This window comes from Condylura cristata, unplaced genomic scaffold (assembly GCF_000260355.1).
Source record: "Condylura cristata isolate star-nosed mole 26May11 unplaced genomic scaffold, ConCri1.0 scaffold00027, whole genome shotgun sequence".
In the NCBI taxonomy this organism is placed as follows: domain Eukaryota; kingdom Metazoa; phylum Chordata; class Mammalia; order Eulipotyphla; family Talpidae; genus Condylura; species Condylura cristata.
In genome coordinates this window covers 10,959,511-10,980,628 of record NW_004567128.1, presented here as the reverse complement: position 1 = coordinate 10,980,628, position 21,118 = coordinate 10,959,511, and the positions used below count along the sequence as shown (strand labels likewise).

Below are 21,118 nucleotides of genomic sequence, written 5' to 3'. Positions count from 1 at the left end.
GGGCAGGAGGGGATCAAACTCCTGCGGAAGTGGCTTATGCTCCTTAGTGCTGTGCTTTTAATCCGCTGCGCCACCAGGGAGGGCCCAAATTCTTAATGTTAACTTTTTAAAACTTGTAATGTTCAGTTGCTACCCATTAAATAACACAAACTGCATTTCTTGGTTCTTATTGATATAAGCCCCACTTACCAAAGCATTTTTTACCTAGATATTTTTACTTTCAGGTAAGTTTGACACCATACTTACTTATCCAAGACCTGTGGATCTTCAGGGCTCTTATTCTCATATTCTAAAAGTTCAAGAAAACTCTGCATATACCTAAAACATGAAGAGTCACTATGTTAATTACCTTCCCAACTTTTATTCCACCTTTCCCTCCTCCTAAGAGTAACCCAAATTTCACTCAGGTATCCCTCCTACCCTCTCTCCCCTCTCCACATGCAGCCCAAGTGAAGGCAAGCCGAGTTCCTGGGTGGCACAGTTTTTCTCTGGGGAACCTAATTTTCTTGTCACTGATCACTCATGAGCCCAACTATCTAGGCCTAAGCCTGCTCTGAGTTTCCTTCCCCTGAACAGAGGGATGGGCTCAGCCGTGGGAGGCTGCCTCAGTCCAAGCCAATAAGAGGCAAGGCTTGCTGGAGGCGATTTGGGAGATCAGTGAACTTGCCATTTTTGCAGCTTACATTACGTGCATGTTTGGTGAAGCTCTTCTGTCACCAGGAGGAAATCCAGTCGGAAAATGAAGTTGACACTGTGAAAAACAGGCCTGGATAACCTCTCTAAGTACCACGGTCAAACTCAGGCCAAAAGCTCACCCTGTGGCTGGATCTCAGCGTCACACGATGCAATGAGCTTTAAGCCAGGGTTAGTTCGCTTTTCTGTTACTTACAAGCATACCTAACTGGTTCACCAAGTCTGTGGGTTGGTTACCCAGGAAAATGGATATAAGCTACAAGAAGCACAGGTGTGACACAAGTGCAAGCTAAGAACTTATAAATTAGAAATTAAGAAGACTCCTTCACAGAGTTAAACTAAAATTTTTATTAACATGTAATGGACGAGAAGAGATGGTCATCAGGCCCTCAGGAGAGCTTCTGCAATACCAATAGCTACCTAACTCAGTCAGGGCCAATACAAGAAACAGAGGGTCCGACATAAAGATCTGGACAACAGAGAAGAGTGGGAGGCGAGGAGGCACATGAGCGCAGCAGCTGCGTCCCAGAGGCCCTGCAGGGTCTGGTGGGGATTCAGAGATCCCAATTTCTTCGAGGGGTGTGATCTCCGCTTTGGGGCTTAACACATCCTAGAAGAATTATCCTTTAGGATAATTATTTCAATCAATTGCCACTAATACTGTTCACCAAATTTGCCGAGGTGAGGGCACTCCAACAACTGAAAATGACCAAGCACACAAACACATAAACAGGAATGACATCTTATTAGTCAGCCTTGCTTGAACTTTGTGACAATATACGGTATTTCAGTGCCTTCATCTCTGAGCATAGTTTTTAAAGCCTCTGGGCATATAAAACTATGGATCAGATCTTGTTAAGAGTCATCGGGGCAAACCGCCCTGAGAGGCTGCAGCCAGTCATCCAGGGCAATGCCTTCTGCCCTGCCACATACCAGCAGGCATGCCATCTTTCCGGAAGGGGATAGTACCTTTAAAAAGCAAGGTCATACCCAGGTGGAAAATAACAAAAATAATGAACAACCATATACCAGAGACATTTTGTGGGGGTGGGGTGGGGAATGGGATCCAAAACGGGGTCCGGGGAGGGAAATGCACGGGATTATGGTGATGGCACATGGGTGACTTGGTGATGGGAAACCCGCGGGGATTACAATTGAGATGGAAAAAAAAATGTACAAAATGATGTAAAAATAAACTTTTGTAAAAAAAAAAAAAAAAGCAAGGTCATAAATGGAGAGAAGTCAAAGACTGTACTGCGCCTTCCAGTCTGCAAGTCAAGGGAGCAAAGATAACACTCTGAGAGAGGTGGGGCTCACGGCCCATTATATATATAACTCACTTTTAAAAGGAAGTACTAAGCACAACGCACGCTCCTGAACTGGCTGCCTTAATGGGTGTGCGCCAGGGGTGTGCTTTTTAAAAAAAGAGTACTATTAGGACAATTAGTAAAATGAGAACCAACTCTACATACTCAAAAAATGCTACTGTATCACTATTAAATTTTCCAAATTTGATGATCATACTGTGGTTTCCTAAAAGTGATTCTACGGATAAAGACATGTCAAGGTACGTAGGGATGAAGGGACATGAGATCTACTGTTAACCAGTGGGTCAGGAAAAGACAACGTGTGTCACACAAGCACACCTCAGCGGGCTGCACCTTGCAGGCACTGCCACTTACAAATGGAAGGGTTGTGGCGACCCGGAGCTGAGCAGAGATCATCACGTCTCTGGGCCATGTTTAATTAAGGTAGGTGCATTTTTTTTTTAGACCGAAAGTGACTGCATGTTTAACAAAGTGTAGTGTATACAGAACTTTTACATGCACTGGGAAGTCAGTTTGTGTGCCTTGCCTTGTTGCTACCTTTGCTTGCTTGCAGCGGCCTGACTTGCACTATTTTTGAGGTGTGCCTGTCTATGTGTGTACTGTGTGTGTGGAATACCACAAATAGGTGCACGTGTGTGACATTCACATGTGCAGAGAATGAAAGAACGAGGATGAGAGAACAGACATTGCAAATGATAATGATAAGTGACCCTACTGAAGGCTCTGTCTGGATCTATTCTGTGCCAGCCCACCCCTGAAGTAAATGTGCCATCAGCAATAGTAAATGATTAGCTATCACCGCCACCAGGACCAGGCAGCCCATGACGGTGGCCCCCACAAGTGCTTATATACTTTCTGCAGGAAATGCTCTAAGGCTGGTCTTGAAGCAATAAAGGAATCGCAGGCAAACAAGTACTTGCTTGCTGCTCCTTCCGAAACAAGCTATGAATTTCGAGTAGGAAACAAGTGCCTGTGAGATCAAAGCCGCGGCTGCCATATCTCTGATCTCGCCTGGGCTCCAGGGCCTGCGCCTCCCACAGCGAGAAGCTGTCACTTGTCTGCGATGGCGCCTGCACCCTGAGTCACTAGAACTGTGCACAGTGGCGCTCCCCAGCCTCTCATTCTCGGCCCTGAAAAGTTGCTGGAATTAATACTGAGAAATGACTGGAATGTTCTCTTTCAGGAACCAGGCCTTCCTTACTTTCTAAATGCAGACTAATTAACAGTTCCATCTCCTTCTATCTCTCCACGTCACTCCCTTCCCTGAGAGTGCTCGCCCTGTCCCTGTCAACTCCACCCAGCTGTCCAGGGGCAGTGTGGAAGCACAGCTGAGACCTTGCCCCTCCGCGCCCCTCTGCCCCCCTCCTTCGCGTCCTCTGCTGGCTTCAGAGCTCCTTTCACTGTGGTCTCCCCATCGCCAGCTTTCTCCACAGTGTTTCTGCCTTGTTTCTATAATAGGAGACCTGCAAGTGTTTCTCCATTGCATGCAAATGCCCTTCTAAAAATACACCACCTGCTCTTACAGCCTACAGCTCACCGACCTCACCCTGCTGCCTAGTAGGTAGTTGAGTCACAGATTCAACTTCCTCAATGAAATAACACATGCTTGAAGCAGCAGAGCTCTAATGGCTGGGCTTGAAGCTGTACTCCGCTAAGAGTTTCCACCTTTTCACAAGGTAAATGAAGTACAGCAGGCACTGATATTTTTCCAGCCTGACTTAATTTTCTCTAAAAAGAAAGAAGGCCTTCAAGGAATGCCTTTAAAAGGAAAACAAAGGGCAGAGCGTTGAGTCCGCTCCAAGGGGGCGAACGGCCATCATGCAAAGGCTTGCACACCTGTCCACTCGGCACTGCGCAGCGACTCTTCTGTTTTTCTATACTCTCCGCTTTGTTTTGCAAAGTTCAATCACCTTTATCACCAGAAGAAAAAGTTTTGAAAAGTCAAGAAAGTGCCTTTCAATAAGACAACTTTAAATGGTCTGTTTTTTTGTTTTTTTTTTTAAAGAAACTTTTAATTGTGGGGAAAGTCGTGCTCTTCTGAATGACTCACTCCCACGGAGGCAGTGTGCATACCTTTAGGGAAAATGGTCCCGATGGCCAGTGTTCAGGGTCTTATGGAAGACACAACTGATGCCACTTTATTTACGTACCAGCTTTGCACCAATCCCACCGAAGGCCGGTTAAGCAAATTATCCGGCAGAAGGTTAACTTCCCTCATGGTGTTTGCGAGTCGCACAGGCAGCTCCTTTCGTAGAAACATGTATGATGTTTTTTCACATGCATTATCTCTCCCTACGAAGAGAAGAAAATGCTTATCAGTTTACGATCAGGCAGAGAAAATGAAATAACTATTCAGCCTCGAGCGAAATTTTATCCTCTGAAATAGCAAGTTTAAGAAAATAATTTAATTATAACGGAAAAGCACAGACGTTCCAAGAGGCAATGTTAAAAGCAGTTTTTTTTTCCATAACACAAATACATTCCTGGTGCTACCAGCAGCGACATAAAAGTGACCTAGGATATAATCTGGATTTGTTTTCAAATAAACACTGTGGGCAAACTGCCAAGTATGAAAGTAGTAGAATGTGTAAATCCACTCTTGTCCATAGGGGTTTCCAGAAGGCAACTGATCCATTCATTCCACAAATATTCACCTACTGTGTGTTGGCTGTTTCCTAAGATTTTCTTCAAATGAGTTTCTTCAGGAACCAGAGCTCTGTGGCTCTTGGAAGCAGCCACTGATTCCAGCCCTGACTGAGACTCAATCCCCGCGTGAACCAGACACATGCTCACGAGTGGTGCAGAACTGAGGGGTCTGCTATGGCATGTCTGAGCACAGAGAGGGGGTCTTCTGCCGGCTGCCCTGAGCTACAGGCACAGTTGTGCAAGGAGGACACAGAGACAGACCCTTCCACAGCTGCCGTGGAACAGAGTCCCCGAACTCCCGGTGCCTCCAACCCCAGCCTTCCCGGATCCCCAATAGCGGTTGAGGGATGGGAGTGAGGGGCAAGACAGAAAGGGATGAGCTTTGGGGCAGGGATGCGCCCCAGCCCCGACTCCTCCGCACGAGGGCTGGGGAACCTTGGCAATCAGCCTCCCCGAGTTTCAGCTGCCCTGATGTGGAAACCTTGCGTTTTCAAATTAACTTGTCTCAGTTGTTTAAAGTCTATACAACGCTGGGGTATAGTTCAGGCCTCTGTATGTGTGTATGCTTCACTCACCCTCCATCACTACTCCTGTGCCATACCTGTCCCCTTCTCTTTGTTCCCTTCTTTTCCCCTCTCCCCTATCTCCTTCTCTCCCTCTGTCCCCTCTGGGAACCAGTTTGTTTTTCACAGTCTAAGAACTATTTTCGCTTTGCTTTACTAGTATCTGTTCGTTGTATTTCACAAGTGAGTGCAGCCACCTGATACTGTCTTGCCTGTCTGACTTATTTCACTCAGCAGCATCACCTCAGCGTCCGTTCACTTTGTCCCCAAAGGCGTGATTTCACCTTCAATAGCTTCCAGTGGAATACTTCAACAGTATTCGATGACTTGGCTACTGTGAGCAGTGCTGCTATGAACACAGGGGTGCAACAAGAAACTAGTTGTTACAAAGGCTGTGATAACATGAATGGAGCCTGACCGCGGTGGTACTCAGTGAACACGGCGCTCCTGTCCCCTGCGGTTCTGACGGCTGAGGAGCCTTACCAATTCTCCATAGTCCCTGGAGGCTGCTCTGAAGTGGGGAACCTCAGAACCCGGGCCAGACAGGGGGGCGCAGGACTCACCTAAAACTTTTCTTTTCCAGACTCTCCCATTCTTCAAAATGTGAGAAGGGTGTCAGATGAGATTCAGAGGAAAACCCAAGTTTCTAACACTTCCCAGCTACGTTCTAGTTCTTTCCCTCTCCTCTCCTACTGAAAAAGATTGGAACTAAAGGAACCTGCCTTTTGAAAGCTATCCGTTGTTACAAGTTTTCTTCCTCCTCTGATCCCTGCACCCCCTTCTCCATTTTCCTCACCCGCTTCACTCTAAGTAAGTGAGTATACTTTAACTAATTGATGATTTCATCTTTCACTTTTCTCCTACAGCAAGTACCCCAAAGTGAGGAAAAAGGGGTGCACCACCCCACTGAGGCCCTCCCCACATCTGCTCTCTTCACATTCACTTGGCCTTAGAGGATGAACACTGAGTGTTTAGCATCATTCCTTAAACCTGCCCTACACCCAGGATTTATACAGATGAATCTTCTCCATCCACTAAAAATGCTGTTCTTTAATGTTTTTGGAATTTCCCATTTAACCATATTGTTAAATACATAGTTTGAAATGTAAACACAATGTCTGAAATAATTATTTTGTTCATTTGAAACATTTTTAAAATGCTGAGATTTTAAAACAAGCCATAGTCAATCTTGTTATAAAATGGAGGCCCTAGGCCCTCCCTGGTGGCGCAACTGGTTAAAGCTCAACACTATGAAGCTAGCCACAACTGATCCCCACGAGTTTGATCCCCAGCCAGGGAGCTGACCCACATGGCGAGGCAGACCTCTCCTAACCCACCCATTGCTCCCCTCAGCAGTGTATATCGTCAGTGTGCCTGTTCTGCTCCCCACTCTGTCTTTGGTGAATCCTCTCACCCACCACATCTCTGGCCTGTACCCCAGTTCTGTATGCATAAATAAATAAACTTTTCTTTAAATCACTTTTAAAAAATAAAAATAAAGTGGAGGCCCTATTATTTAAGTTCATGTTACAGCTCCATTTTCATCTCCAGGGCAATTACTTTGTAAACTGGTAACACAGAAAGGACATTTAAAAAGAAATGTTGAAATTCTCCCCATAGGAGAAGGAAGCTAGGGGAACGGGAAGAAGTTGAAACTGGGAGTATCAGTATGAACTTAAGATTTTTAAAAGTGGTCTGAGTGTCGGGGTATTGAAAGTTTACATATTAAATTTCCACATCGCTGGCACATCAGAGGCAGCAAATTAAAAGTCCAGGGTAAGGTGAGGGGCAGTGCTGGGCAAGGGTCTGTTCTGGAAACCCACGGACTAGATGGTCGCAGGATGTAAAGGTCTTTGCTCTCCAAGAAGGTGAAAAGGAGGATATACGTCCGCTGTAAAATGCAGACGTGAGAGACACAGCACAGCTGCAGGGCTCTTTGCGCTTCTACCCCGCGCAGGACTGAAGCCACCACCCAGGTCAGCTCAGGTCAGGCTTTGCCACGAATGAATCTTGGCATCAAAAATACGAAAAGAGAACTTCAGTTTTTAGAGCTTTTTGGGCTTCATAATGTGCATAAAAGGCTGCCGTCTGGCAGACCGATCCTCACAAGGTCAGGTGCCCAGGCCAGAATGGGTGGACTCGGATCTCAACTCGGGCATGCAGGCCTCTCAAAGTCCCCTACCCAGCCATCTATAAAATAAGAACAGCGCCTATCTAGTAGAGGTTGTGTGGAGGGTTAAAGGTGCTTAACGCTGAACATTAACAAGTTCCTAAAATTCAGAAGTGAGGGTTGATCAAACCTCAATCACTAATGGTGCCAAAGACGATAGAGCACCGGGGCCTGGGTGCCAGATCAAATAGTCTGAGACTGCTAAGCCCTGAGAGTGAGCCTGCATTCTGGGTCAGTGTGGCTGCCTTGATCATTTGGTGATTCTACATAATTAAAAAGGGATTTAAAAGGATTAAAGTATGCTCGGTGTCCCTACCACTCACTCTTACTTAGTTTAAAATAAAAGGCCTTCATGCTTCCATTGGTCAAGTCTGCACTCACCAGAAAACTCAGCCAACGAGTGGAGGTCTAAAATAAACAAACTGAGGAAACATTTATTCTAGCCTTCTTCGATTATAAACTCATGTGGAAAGAAACTTTGTCTCTCTGTCTCTAGGCCAGCGGCCCTGACTGAGTGCCCGCCCGTGGCAGCAGTGCAGTAACTTACTGAGAGGCGCTTGCTTTCAGAAGTTTATGTTTTCTTTTTTTAAAAAAGAGTACCTGAAAAATCTCAGATTTCTGCCTCCTACATTCTAATTTAGCTTTACAGAAAAATTCTTTGTACTCAGATACCTTAATTATATATCAGCTTAACAGGGGATAAGTCTTTTAGTTAATTAATGAACCTAAAAATAAGTATGAAATGCTTGATTTTTTTAACCTTTCTGTGGTTTTCTCATACAAGTTCAAAGTATTTTACCCTATGTATTAATGCTGGATACTCAGTTTAAATCGAAGAGTTCAATCTTTTTTTTTTTTTAAGTAAGCATACCAAGAAGGGATCTTTTGGTTTTAACTTAATGTATTCTCAAAAGGGTTCTGTTTTTAGAAGTCTTCTGGCATATTGAGTATTTTCCAGCTATTTGACTTCATATTTTCCACACTTACTTGGGCTCTGCATTCCTTAATTTTGATTTTCTATTTTTATTCTTCATTTCTCTATATACTTCTTCTTATTCAAATTTACCAATTAAAATTTTCCCTAGTAACAGTTCAGAAGACAACAAAGGGGGTGGGAAGGCATGGAAAATTCTGAGTTAGTGAACAAAAATTAGTCACCAGCTTAAATATACTGGGGTGTGTGTCTTCAGTTTTTCTTCCCACTTTGATGAGCCTTCAATTCTCTTTTCTCACTGAGAAGCTGGAGATAATTACGACCTTGGCAGAAGGTGCAACTTGTCTAGAAAGGTTCCATACCGCTTCCTATTCAGCAAGAGGTAGGGTCTGGGACACAGGACTACAAACGACCTTCAGCTGAATGTGTGCAGCCTTCCTGGTCACAGTAACTGCGCATCTGACTGGGCTGCTGAGTGCAAGAAGAGTGACTCGTGAGGCTTTATACCTGGTTTCCACAGTACCCTGTATCTCTAGTGAGCCTTTAATCCTCTTTTTGACGACTTTATAGGAAGCAGAAAAAATAATTATTTCTTCAATTTATGAAGTGACCGATAGTATGCCTTACAATTAATCCTAAGGGCTGAGCACATACCCCCTAAAATATGGAGTCTCTGCCTGAATTACTCGAAGGCTATCTTTGCCCACATCTTTCAGCTTTAGCACTTGGCAGGGGTGGTTTGGGAATGGCGGTAGTGGAACTAGGGAGTGGAAAAGAGCAAAAATGGAAAAATTAATAGCAAGACACCAAAACCAACAAAACAGTCAGCTCATTCTTAATACACTGCTCTTTTTTACACAACTATCAAATATTTGAGTTAGTAATGTACCTTTACCATTAACCATGTTAAAATGAGTAAAATATAACTGAGAAAATAGTATTGTAGGGGAAGCTCTTTGATTTTTCTCCAGTTCTATTTGTAAAATTTTGATCTTTTGGAAATACTAAATTTTAGAATCTTGAGTAATTAATTCTTGGATTTTCCAGGCTAACAATGATTATGTAAATAGTCCCTTCAAAAGACACAACCTGAAATGTAAATAGAGAGCTACCAAATGATGTCAAATGTCCTTCAAAGGAATCCCTCTTTTTAAAAAAGGTTCATTGATGCTTTTAGAAGGACTGTTTTATTCCATGTCCAGAGTAATATTATGTTGCCTGAAGAGTTTAACAGTTTTCCTTTGTTTGGGGAACTTACTCCTGAATTTAAAAAGAAATGAACATGCGTAGTGGATGTGGGCTAGACTGTGTTTTGGTTATTACTAGCAGTGACCCAGAAACGTCAGAGCCAAAGGGCAGGGAACTGACACACACTCATTCCCTATCAAGTTCAATGCCTCAACAATATCCAAATATGACACTACTTCTTTGAGTTCAATATCTAATTTTTTATGTTTACAGATGCTATGGGTTAGGGATTCTGCAGGACACAGGAGGATGGCTTGCCTGGCACCTCCCCTGGAGAAGCTCTACAGCTGGGGGTGGGAAACTAAGCCAGGGGCTGGAAGCATCTGACCTCCATACTCCAAGTCTGGTCCTTGTGCAGACACTTGACTAGGACTGCCAACCAGAACTGCCCACTAGGAGGACTGCCAAGTAGTTCCTGCCTACCGCGTTGAGTAGGGTTGCCTACCAGAGCAACGTCAGGTGCCCTCTCTGTGGGCTTCCTCACAGCATGGTGGTCTGGTCGTGCGAGTTAGTAGGGTTCTTGCACTGCTTTGGGAAAGGGAAGCTGCGTGGCCTTTAGGGCCCAGCCTCACACAGCGAGCTAGCCCCCCCCTTCTGCAATACTCAATGCCTCTAATCAGCCAGAGCCTGTCCCGACTTCAGGGGAAGGGGATCAGGCTCCCTCCTTTGATGGAGGGCTGGCAAGGACACATCACAGAAAAGCACTCTTGGGAAAATGCATTCTGCCTGAGTGAGATGCACCTCTGCCACGAGGAGGTGTAGAAGATGATTTATTTCTGAAATCAAATTTTAGAGCATTCTTCTACTCCTTAACTTGCTTCCTCTAGTTTTTCGGGATTTTTTTTTTTTTCTTAAGTTTCTCTCTTTCTCTCTGTGGACTCCTCAAATGTCTGGTGATACTTGTCCAGTTATGTTTGAAAGTGAGGCAGTCTAAAGACTAACCGAACACCCCACATACCTGATTACATGTAGCTTTTTGGTGGAGTCCTAACACTACATCATTGTCCCTAATTTTCCTTACTTCATTCGCTATCTTCAGAAGAGAACCCCCTTTTTGCCCTTTATTTTGCCTAGAGGTAACTGTCTACTAACATTCAGATGGACAGGGTAGAGGATAATCCTTCATTTATTAAATTTCCAGTTTCTTCTATTTTCACCCAGGTAGCCCTACCTGTCACTCCCACCCGTTATGCATGGTACTGTATTACTGAGGTAGAAGACTCTCCCGGGGCTTAACATGTACTTAACCTGGCTGCCTCCACGGCCACAGTGTTTTCTGATTATGTTCTAGAACTGAGCTGTCCAACACATGGGTCATCAGCCACTTTGAATTTTAATATTCCATTTTATTATGCTATCCATTATAAATCCCCCAAGTGTGATAACCATATCTCATAGTTATGGGCCTATATCAATATATATAGTATGTAAGAATATTCTTATAAGCTGAAAATATACATACATATATACACTCTTATTAAATATCTAGGAGAGAAGAGTCACAATGTCTGTTAACTTACTCTCAAAATGGTTCTGCTAAAATAATGTAAGAAAAGGAGGAGGAAGAGATTAAAAAAAAAGTAGATATGGCAGAGTAACTGATAAATCCAGGTGTGAGTGGGTGTGAATGCTGTCATTCTTACAACTTTTCGTAAGGGCTGAAATTTTTCCAAATATAAGGTTTGAGAGGGACCTTGTACACAAGCTAAATATCGAACATACATGGATGAGTAAAATAAATTATAATCTGTGTATTTACATGAAGAAATGTAGTCATTAAAAGAATGTTTCTACAGACAAAAGCAGTCTTCAAGTAAGGCCTTTCTTTTTAGAGAATGGCTCTACTATTATTTTTTAACCCACTGGAGTCATTCAATTCTTTTCAGAGAACACAACTCTCACACAGAACATGCTGCCATACGGAGATACTCCAAACAGGGCCTTAAGTTGTAGAAACTTCATGGAATGGTTTTTGTTGTTTTATGGAGCAAGAGAGTCCAAAGTGATCGTGACAGGGTTCCTTTTGGGGAGGGACCATCTGAAAGTAAGTTGTATACTTAAATACAGTATTTTCTAAAAATAAGGACATTTTCTTACATCACCAAGTTACTGTTGTCAAAATGTGGAAACCCAACATTGGCTAATACTATTAGCTAATCTATTACTATCCAGTAAAAAAATTAATGCAAATTTCCCTCACTCAATTTTAAATTTAATGAGAGGTTGCTTCTCAGCTTTTGGCTAAGAGCACAATGAGAACAGGTGAAGTTGACTGTAATGATATACTTGGTTTTATTCAGTATATCCAAAACATTGTCATTTCAAGGGGTCATCAATGCCAAATATTCTTTTTACCCCACCACCATCCCACATGTCCCCTTGTGCCGTTCCCTCCCCCCACCCTCTAAACTTCAGAACCTTAAGGGTGTAGATGTCCAGCATCAGCATGAGAAAGTGTCCTCATGACAGGGTTCTTAAACAAGGCAGGCAGGGGTACCAGATGCTCCCCTACAGGACATCTGGGTCTGTGCTGAGGGAGAGTGAGTAGGGTCCCCTAGTGCTTTGATCCTCTCTCTTCAGAAACCCTATTTGTGTAATCTTTATAAATATTTTTTCTATAAACAAATTAGTGAGAAACCTGCTCCTCTGTATGCCAGACCTAAGCCAGCTGTAAATGGCTTTAACCACGGGCCCACAATTTCCGCCCTCTGCCTGGTAAACTACCCCCAGTGCCCCCTTCACTGAGTTCTAGACTCCATGGGTCCCAGGATCCTTTAGAAAACAGAAGCATCTACCATCATGATATCTCACATCAAAGATTAGTCTAGTAAGCATTTTCTGGCTGGAACTGAAAATCAAAATATTTAATTAAATTTCAGCATAAAGTTACTATAGCAAGCAAAATTCAGGGGGTCACAAAAACGTACACTAAAAAAATGGCAAACTCCTCTTATTCATAGATACTTCATCCTATACATTTGTTTAAAGGTGTTCAAACCCTTAGTGTGTAGAAAAGTAATGCCAAAGGGAGGTAGGAAGGTGATGATAAAACTGCAGTAACTGTCAATATGGTGTGTTGGAGAGGAGTGGAGAGAAAAGGCTCCGGTGAGTCCAAAGCCGACATCACAAAGAGCTTTGGCCAGCTAGCCGCCCACGGGTCCGCACCAAGGTTTTCAGATCCATCCTGATGGCAGACTGATGAATTACACTGTGTAGTGTCGTCATGGCAGCAGGAACAGTTAAGGTCACCCTGCACTTCTCTTCCAGGTTAAATTGAGGCAAAATGTCAAGTTAACTATTACAGTGGGTGAAGAGGACCCAAAGCCACTCACTCTCAAAGCACAGACTGAACCGAAAGCGATGTGTTCCTTGGAAAATGATCAGTTTATATAGCCAGGACCTTCAGCCAACAGCTTTAGATCATTAACATCCAAGGTTAAGAGCTACCTATGCTTTGATTCTTAGTAGGAAGGGACTTCATCCAGGAAATGCTGTGTCACTACTTGTATAGTAAAAGCATACCCTGCATCTACTGAGCACCAACCACGCGCCACGCCTGCACTGCACAGTCTCAATTTCATCTGTGCAACCAGCTGGTGATTAGAGGCTACCATTTCTATTTGTAGGTAAGTGCACTCAAACACAGTGGATTACGGGAGCCGCCCAAACTCGCCCTGCCGCAAGCATGGGAAACCAGGATGAGTGCATGTCTGCACAGACAGCTGTTCGGACTCAGAATAAAAACAGCTTCAGTGTGAGTAAATGAAGCAGGTATCTGTCTGATATCTTGGAAACGGTAGGTGAGTATTAAATTATGCAATTTCTTGATGGCCTAACAGAACAAACTGAGACAAACCTCAGGATAACTACATAGAAACTCTGCTTGCTATAAAGAACTGCACTGGGGCAATGTTTGGGGTGAGTGGAACGAAATGACATATTACGCGAGAGAAAGCACAGGCTTTAAAGCCCAGCCGGCACAACGGACGAGGGCTATGGATGAGGACTACAGAGGCTTGGTGGTGGGGAGCTGTGACAGCCACCCCTGAGGGGGGGTCCCATACTGTCAAGACTCTGGCAAGGATGTAAAACTGCGGCACCTCAATAGCAATAACTGAATGTCAAAAAAAAAAAAAAAGCCTTATGGAAGCAATAACAATTTGCAAAGTCTATTACCAGCATAAGAATTTTACAAAGTTTGGATCATGAAATAATAAACCAAAACAAGACAAAAGAACAGACTAGGCTAAGCCAAACTAAATCCTTGAAATAATGCTGCAGAGTTGAGGGTATAAGAGGGGGACGCAAGGATAGAGACACATTTTATTTTAATGCTAGTGTTATTTTTTACAGTGACCAAATCAGAGGTGTAGATTTGTGTTGAAACACTTGTCCAAAATATCACAAGTATTAGTTGAAATTGTTTTAATATAAACAAACCATGTTTATATTAAATATGAAAAAAATTAAGAACAATGACAAAACACACACACACACAAGCAATGACTACGCTGAGCCATGGTTGGCCAATCATGAAAAAAACCCCACAGGAATGTTGAAAATGGACACGCTGTGCCACCATCCCACTCGGTTCATGAACTTTCTCTAAGCTATACCCTCAAGAAAACCTCAACTAAAATTTTTCAGAGTCACTACTATTGTAGCCTTAACTAACGCTCACCTTTGCCACTAGTGGACAGCCAGATAAAAAATAAAAGGTCATCCCACCCAAATTTTAACTGGTTTTTACCCCATCCTTGCTTAGGCAGGGAACTTAAATCATCTAGTAGCGTCTTCTTCCAAGAACTGCAAACAGCCACATTCCACTGAGAATGCAGCTAACCTGCCACTATTGTGTCTGGAAGAGAGCAAGTCCCCTTCACCTCCAAGAATAACTTTTGGTCCACTCTGGAAGAAGCAGCCATGATGTTCTATCAACAGCTCGTGGATGGTCTGGCCAGTCTCTGTTGCTCAGGACTTCTACTTCCTAGGCATAAAATTCGGGAGAGGTTAGCTAGATCATGTCCAAGCTCAAGCTCCCACGAATGAATCTAAGAGAATAAGGTTTGGGTTTGTATCTCTTTCCACTTTCCACTTATTTATTCTGCATCTGGCCTCATAATGTAAATTCTAGGACAATCCTACAGAGAGCCCTACTAGGTATAAGCAGACAGGGAGAAAGGAGGGAAAAATTCAGAAAACAAGTACATATCATATATTTACACATGTGTTCTCTATCCAGAGAGCCTCCAAGAACACTTACCACCTCACACAGTCCCAAAAAGCAGCCCTATCACGCAAGCCACAGGGGAGCGGTAGGGACATGCAGGAGGGCACGCCACCAGCCCAGAGGACTGGTAGTTTGGCTAGCACATACAAATGCATGCATTCTTCCCAATCAAAAATTTCAGCTAATACTGATGATATTCCTGAACCATCCCACAGACTCTACCCGTGAAGTGGTTCATAGCTTTGGGCTTGAGCAAAAATTGTAGCGGATCTAATACTTCTTTGCTTCTTAGCCCTGGAAGCACATTTACCATCACCTGGGTAACTACAAAATACCAGTGCCCACACCCCAGCCACAGAGACTGGATTAACTGGCTTGGATGGGACAAGTGCGGGGAGGGCGGGCAGGTGTCGCTAGTTACCAGTTTGAGGCGCTCCCAGATGATCAAGCAGCACTGACTAGTGCCTGATCACAGAAAACGCCAATCAAAGAACGCCTCAGACGTGATTAAGCACCCGAATCTCTGTCAGTCTTTATTTTCACATTTGAGTTTAGTTTCAGCCTCGTAGGAAACTGACCGTGAATGTCTTCATAGTCTCAGGAGACTGTTCTTTCTCTCTTAGATGATCGTAAACGGGGAAGGTAAACTCGCTGCACGTGTGCACGAGGAAATGGCGCTGCAGGATGTGGTGGCTTCTCAAGGTGCCGCGGCACCTGCCATCCTTTGCTTTGCTTTGCTTTGCTTAGTTCCTGAGCCACCCCAGCCCTTTCCTACTCTCCGGGCTACAGGACACCAGTAAGACGAGCAATTGTGCTGATCTGTAAAACAACGTGACTGGTGTGATAACTGAGCAACACCACATTTTATATCAAGTGTTGGCAAGTACTCCATAATGCTCAGTAAGTCTTTTTTCGGCTTCCATAGATTCCCTTTCATTTCCCTCTTGAACAGCTTTACTGAAGCCACACACACAGATTTCGGAAGCAGGACTAAAAGTGTACCAGCCAGAGGTGACATGGAGAGTTGACATGGAGAACTGTCTAGAGCACTAACCAAAGAAGTATCCTGTGTGAGAAGGGCAGATTTCAGAGAAAGGGGGGGCCTCGCTGTGAGCAAGAGGCTTAAGGGCTTATTAGAAATGAAGTGCTCACTTGAGCACATTACCTGACAAGTATAGGAATAGCAATACAGTAATTACCATTTCCTTTCTATTTAATCTTAAAAGCAGGAGAAGAGGGCCCTCCCTGCTGGCGCAACAACTTAAAGCACCGCATTATGAAGCTCACCAAAGCCACTGCAGCACAAGTTCGATCCCCGGCCAGGGAGCTGACCCACATGGTGCAGCAGACCTCTCCTGTCTCACCCGCTGCTCTCCTCAGCAGTCGGCCTGTTCTGCTCCCCACTCTGTCTCTAGTGAATCCTCTCACCGCCTCTGTACCTTTGGCCTATACTGCAGTTCTGTATGCGTAACTAAATAAATCTTTAAAAAACAAAAAAAGGCAGGAGGAGAAATAAACTAAATGCGTGGAAAGTTCCTCCAAACTGAAGGAACATACTCTTCTGGAAAAGATTCAAAGGAAGCTTCAGTGAGAAGCCTAAGTAGCTCCAATGTATGAAATTAACAATTTCTTGGGGTAAGTAATTTTCAAAGGGCTCCACTAATTTCATGGCCAAAATGCATGCAGAAATATTCATGCTCAAAGCATTAACGTCATGCTTTGAGAAAATGTTAGAGATACTAATTTGTTTCTAGCAGTAAAACTAGACCTCCATGCAAGAAAGAAAACAACACTGGTACCACTCAAATGGTCCAGGGGAATCACAGATCAAGTCTAAGAATGAAAATAAACTCATGACTGCTTGGGGGACTCTTAGGGAAATAGTCTACCATCAAGTTATAACCACATATCCTCGAGGGTTATGAAGGACACCCACCCTGGGTCATGATCGAATCCAACTCTGCCTTCCTGGAGGGGAATGAAGCGGCAGGCCGGCCCCTTCCGCCATAATGGTGAAATGGGCTAACTGCTTTCAGGTTAGTTTCAGTGACACCAGGAAACGCATCCAAAGCTCCCTAAGCAAATTTTCTATTAAGTTAACTAATTTTCAAAGAAGAATGTGACCAGAACAGCAAGAATTTGTAAAAATCTAGGGTAGGCCCTCCTTGGTGGTGCAACAGATTAAAGCTCAGCACTGCGGATCTTTGATCCCCGCCCCGCCCCGGAGGTGATCCACCTGGAGTGGCAGACCTCTCCAGTCTGGCCCGCTGCTCCCCTCAGCAGTTTACTTCATCCATCTGCCTGTTCTGCTTCCCACTCTGTCTGTGGTGAAGCCTCTCACTGCCCCCTCACCTTTGACCTGTACCCCAGTTCTGTATGCAGAAATAAATAATTCTTTTTAAAAAAAACCTAGGGTAATAAGGAACCGCCCTTATCAAATTTCAACACAAATTACAAGGCAAAGGTTGACGTATGATATTTAGGTAAAATCAGAAAAGTCCTATTGAATAGAATCCATATATATAAACTAGTCTATGGACTTACTGTGTGATGAAAGAGAAACAACCAAGAAAGATTGGGGTCTTGCTATGCAATGAGACAGAGAACAGAACACAACTGACTTAGTCACAAATGTCCCATTAGAAATGGCAATAAATTCCTGAGAGATTTAGTAACAATTTACAAACTGCCATAATTGGTCTATGATAAAAGCACTGTAAATGACTGAGTACAAAATTCTCAGACTATACACTGAATATAAAGAAAACCAACACTCACTATTAACACAAAGAAATATATTGGAAAAACCTGTGAGGCTATCACAAAAAAATGTAGGAGAGAATTATAGGTGATATTCTTTCTAATGCCTTTAATTGTATACTTTGATAATTTCCCAAATATAGGAAGCACAATGGGAAATAATATTTATACAGCACAATAGCTTACTATGCCCAAGAGACACAAGGAATTCATACAAATGACTAAAACTCCAGAATCCAGTTACCAAATGGTTAAGGCCACTTTATACACAACAAAATGTAGACAGTAAACCCACAAGGGGGAAAAAATAGAACTTTTATCTTCCATGTTAATGGTTATACAATTAAAATCATAAAACTTCATTTTGGCAGGCTGTGGAGAAACTTAAACTTTGCTGACAGCCCTGTAGTATAAAGCTCTAAAATCCCCCACAGCCTTTCACTAGGTAATTCCACTGAGGGTACCTTGTCCTGTAGGTATGATTACCTTGAAAGGTCTAAGCCACCTCCAATCAATGAAGACAGCTAAGGTTTACAGTTACTAGCATACAGGAGAAACAGCTTTATCACCTCTAAATACAAATGAAGAGCAATCAATGAGTGCTTCTTCAAAACAGATCCAAATCATCTTAGACTAGAAGTCACAAACTTTCTGTAAGGGGGCAAACTGCAAACATGTTGGCTTGTGGGCCAGTCTCTGAGTAACTTCTCGATTCTGCTGTAGAACAACAGAAGACACAGACCATATACAAGGAGTGGGGGCAGCTGTGTTTAAATAAAACTTTATTTACAAAAACAATGTCAAGACTCATGGCGTGTACAACACTAAAAGGGAACCCTAAAGTAAACGATGGACCACAGGATAATGATTGGTCATTGTTGGTTCAACCGTAACAAATGTTCCACACTTGTGCAAGCTGGTGGTGGGAGAGTTGTGCTTGGGGGAGAGACAGTCTATGGGAGTTCCCTGCACATTCTGCCCAATTTTGCTGTAAACTTCAACCGCTCTGAAAAATGGTCTGTTAATTAAAGGAAAACAAACAGGTGGCAGGTCTCAGACTACAGGTCGACAATCTATCTTAGACTAAGGTTTTCCTAAAATAAAAGGATTTGCCCAGCTCTGAAACCTGATTATCATGGAAGTAAAATAACTGAATGCCAACAGAATATAATGGGTATTTTCTGATTCCATCCAGTAACAAAATCAAGGTTTCTGAAGCCTTGCCAAGAGTCTGATCAACTTCCCAAAGTTTAATGGGAAGAAACCACTCAGTCATGAATACATCGGTAAGTGGGGCTGTGTCTTCCCTTCAAAAACACAGAACTGCAAAGACAACAAAGCCAAGCTATACCATTAGTTCCCAGAGCTTGACAAACCACATAATGCTGAAATCCATTCTCTCAGATCATTATGGTCAGAAAGCCAATTCTTTCTGTAAATTTAAATACTGACCAAAATGCACTAAGCCAAGTTAGATTATCTTTACCCTAAATTAAAGTGTGTCTTCCCTCTTCAATTCTGGAAAGTTGGCTTCTGTCTCCAAACAGGCAGTCTAACGCTTGGCAACTCCTCACAGGAGAAAGAAACTGCTTCCAGAAAAGGTGTGTCATGTACATGTATATAAAGGTACAAAATCAACACACTCAGAAACAGAATATGGCCGTTCCCCCTTTTCCTAACACAAGTTTAAAATGAAACAAAACCCTCTTCATCTTCTCCAGGAACAAAATCACTGTCCTCCCCAGTGGTAACGAGGTTTCAAGGAACAAAACAACTTTAAGAAACCGAAGTATTTCGAAGACCAGTCATTTGGAACCAAAGTCCACTTCTCAGTGGGCACTAGAACCTTAAAATACTTTCTAAAGGAAAACAGAAGGTGGGTGGCCCCTAACCCTCAAGAACCACCAAAGCAGGCCTCTGCCTTGTAACTGCCAAAGGCTCCAAGGTTCCCCAGACAGGTGTGGGGTGTGGCTACGTAGAAATCTCTTCTGTGAAAAGGCAGAGTTGTCAGACAACCTGCTTTCTGGTGGTTTTATTTGGGGATGCTATATTTAAATGTGGGGACGTGTGGAAGCTTAAACTTCTCAAACAACTGGCTGAAGTGACATAATGTTTACTGACCTCTCCTTGGAGTCAGTAATCACCATTTATGGCTCACCCACTCTGAGCAGAGAGCAGCCAGCTGAGGAAGCTGTGAGAGGTTACAAAGAGGCGAGCACTGCCCTCTGGGGAAACAGTTTAGAACAAAATGAAATAAAAGGAGGTGCCAGTAGATTAACACAAGTGCAGCTGTGCAAAAGACAAGGGCGAAGGAAATAAAGCCAAGGGGAAGCTGGTCTGTGGGGAGGCGATGAAGTGTGGAAGGAACCAGAATCGGACAAGGTGAGGCTGAAGATGAAAAGCACCTCAAAATGAAAGTGTGGACTATTTCCTTGAACTCATTCAAGATTCAGGAGGATCTATCTTAAATATGCGTCATGACAGTTCAAGTTCTCCTTTTCTTCTATTACCAAGAACTTTTTGTACATAACTACTTAAGACAGAGCTCAGACTTTTGCAAATATAACAATGAACCATCATAACATTAACTGCCATGCAAAGACAATAGAGTGGTCCCCAAATCCTAAGAGTAACTCGTTTATAAGCAAAAATAAATGACACAAAGATGTGTAAAAGTTGCATTAAGGACTAAAATCAATACATTTTATTCTGAACATTACAATGCAATGTTTCTACTATTCCTAATATGGAATTAATAAATACTATCTGAAGCTGCACTGACCAACAGAAATGTAGCCTGAAAATTCCCAGCAGTTACTTCAACATAAAAAAGAAAAATGTGAAATTTTTTATAATATTGTATTTAATCCAACATATCCAAAATATTATCATTTCCAACATATCCAAAATATTATTATTTCAACGTGTAATCAACACAAAGAAATACTGACAGATTTTACTATTTATATAGTCTTTAAAATCCAGTGTCTTAGACTCTCAGCATATCTGTGTAGAAGCGAAATTTCTATCAGAAATAAATGACCTATAATTAGAGTTCACAAAATTTATAGTTGATAAGGTAGAGTCACGTATCCAAACTGTTCTAAACATACTTAAAAGTTTCCAATTAACTGAATGAACTATGAATTTTAACTTGAGTTAAATCAACTCAGTTTCTCTGTCATAGCAACCACACTTGAAGGGCTCAAAAGGCACCTGTGAGTGATGGCGACCATCCTGGACAAAGAGCATGCACACGTGAGGATTCATGATCAAAACAACCACCACCAAAAATTCAAGTTTAATTATTAAAAGGAATGTGAAAAAACAAAGCTAATCTATCATATGGTAGGCAAATCACAGTATTACAAAGTCAAAGAAAGTAACAGATGTTTGTTATTAGAGATGAGGATCTGTTGTATCAATCCATACAGATAAGTCAAACTACCACATAAAAGGGAAAGTCTGACTTAAAAGTGCACCCAACTTCATACTACATTTCCAGTGTTTAAAGCAAAGTTATTCAGAAAGACTGAAAAATAAAAG

At 42.8% G+C, this 21,118-nt stretch overlaps 1 protein-coding gene across 2 annotated transcripts in view; it reads right to left on the bottom strand.

Annotated features, from left to right (window-relative positions):
- PDK3 (pyruvate dehydrogenase kinase, isozyme 3) overlaps positions 1 to 4,326 on the bottom strand; it is a 30,921-nt gene extending 26,595 nt beyond the window's left edge. The window contains exons 1-2 of one of the 2 annotated variants that reach the window (XM_004689923.2): positions 4,172 to 4,326; positions 247 to 318 (exon numbers count right to left, since the gene is read on the bottom strand). In XM_004689923.2, the coding sequence (XP_004689980.1) occupies positions 247 to 318; positions 4,172 to 4,281 (182 nt within the window). In that variant the 5' untranslated portion in view covers positions 4,282 to 4,326. The remainder of the gene's footprint in view (positions 1 to 246; positions 319 to 4,171) is intronic. The other variant, XM_012730340.1, reaches the window with a different exon arrangement.
- Positions 4,327 to 21,118: the final 16,792 nt, after the last annotated feature.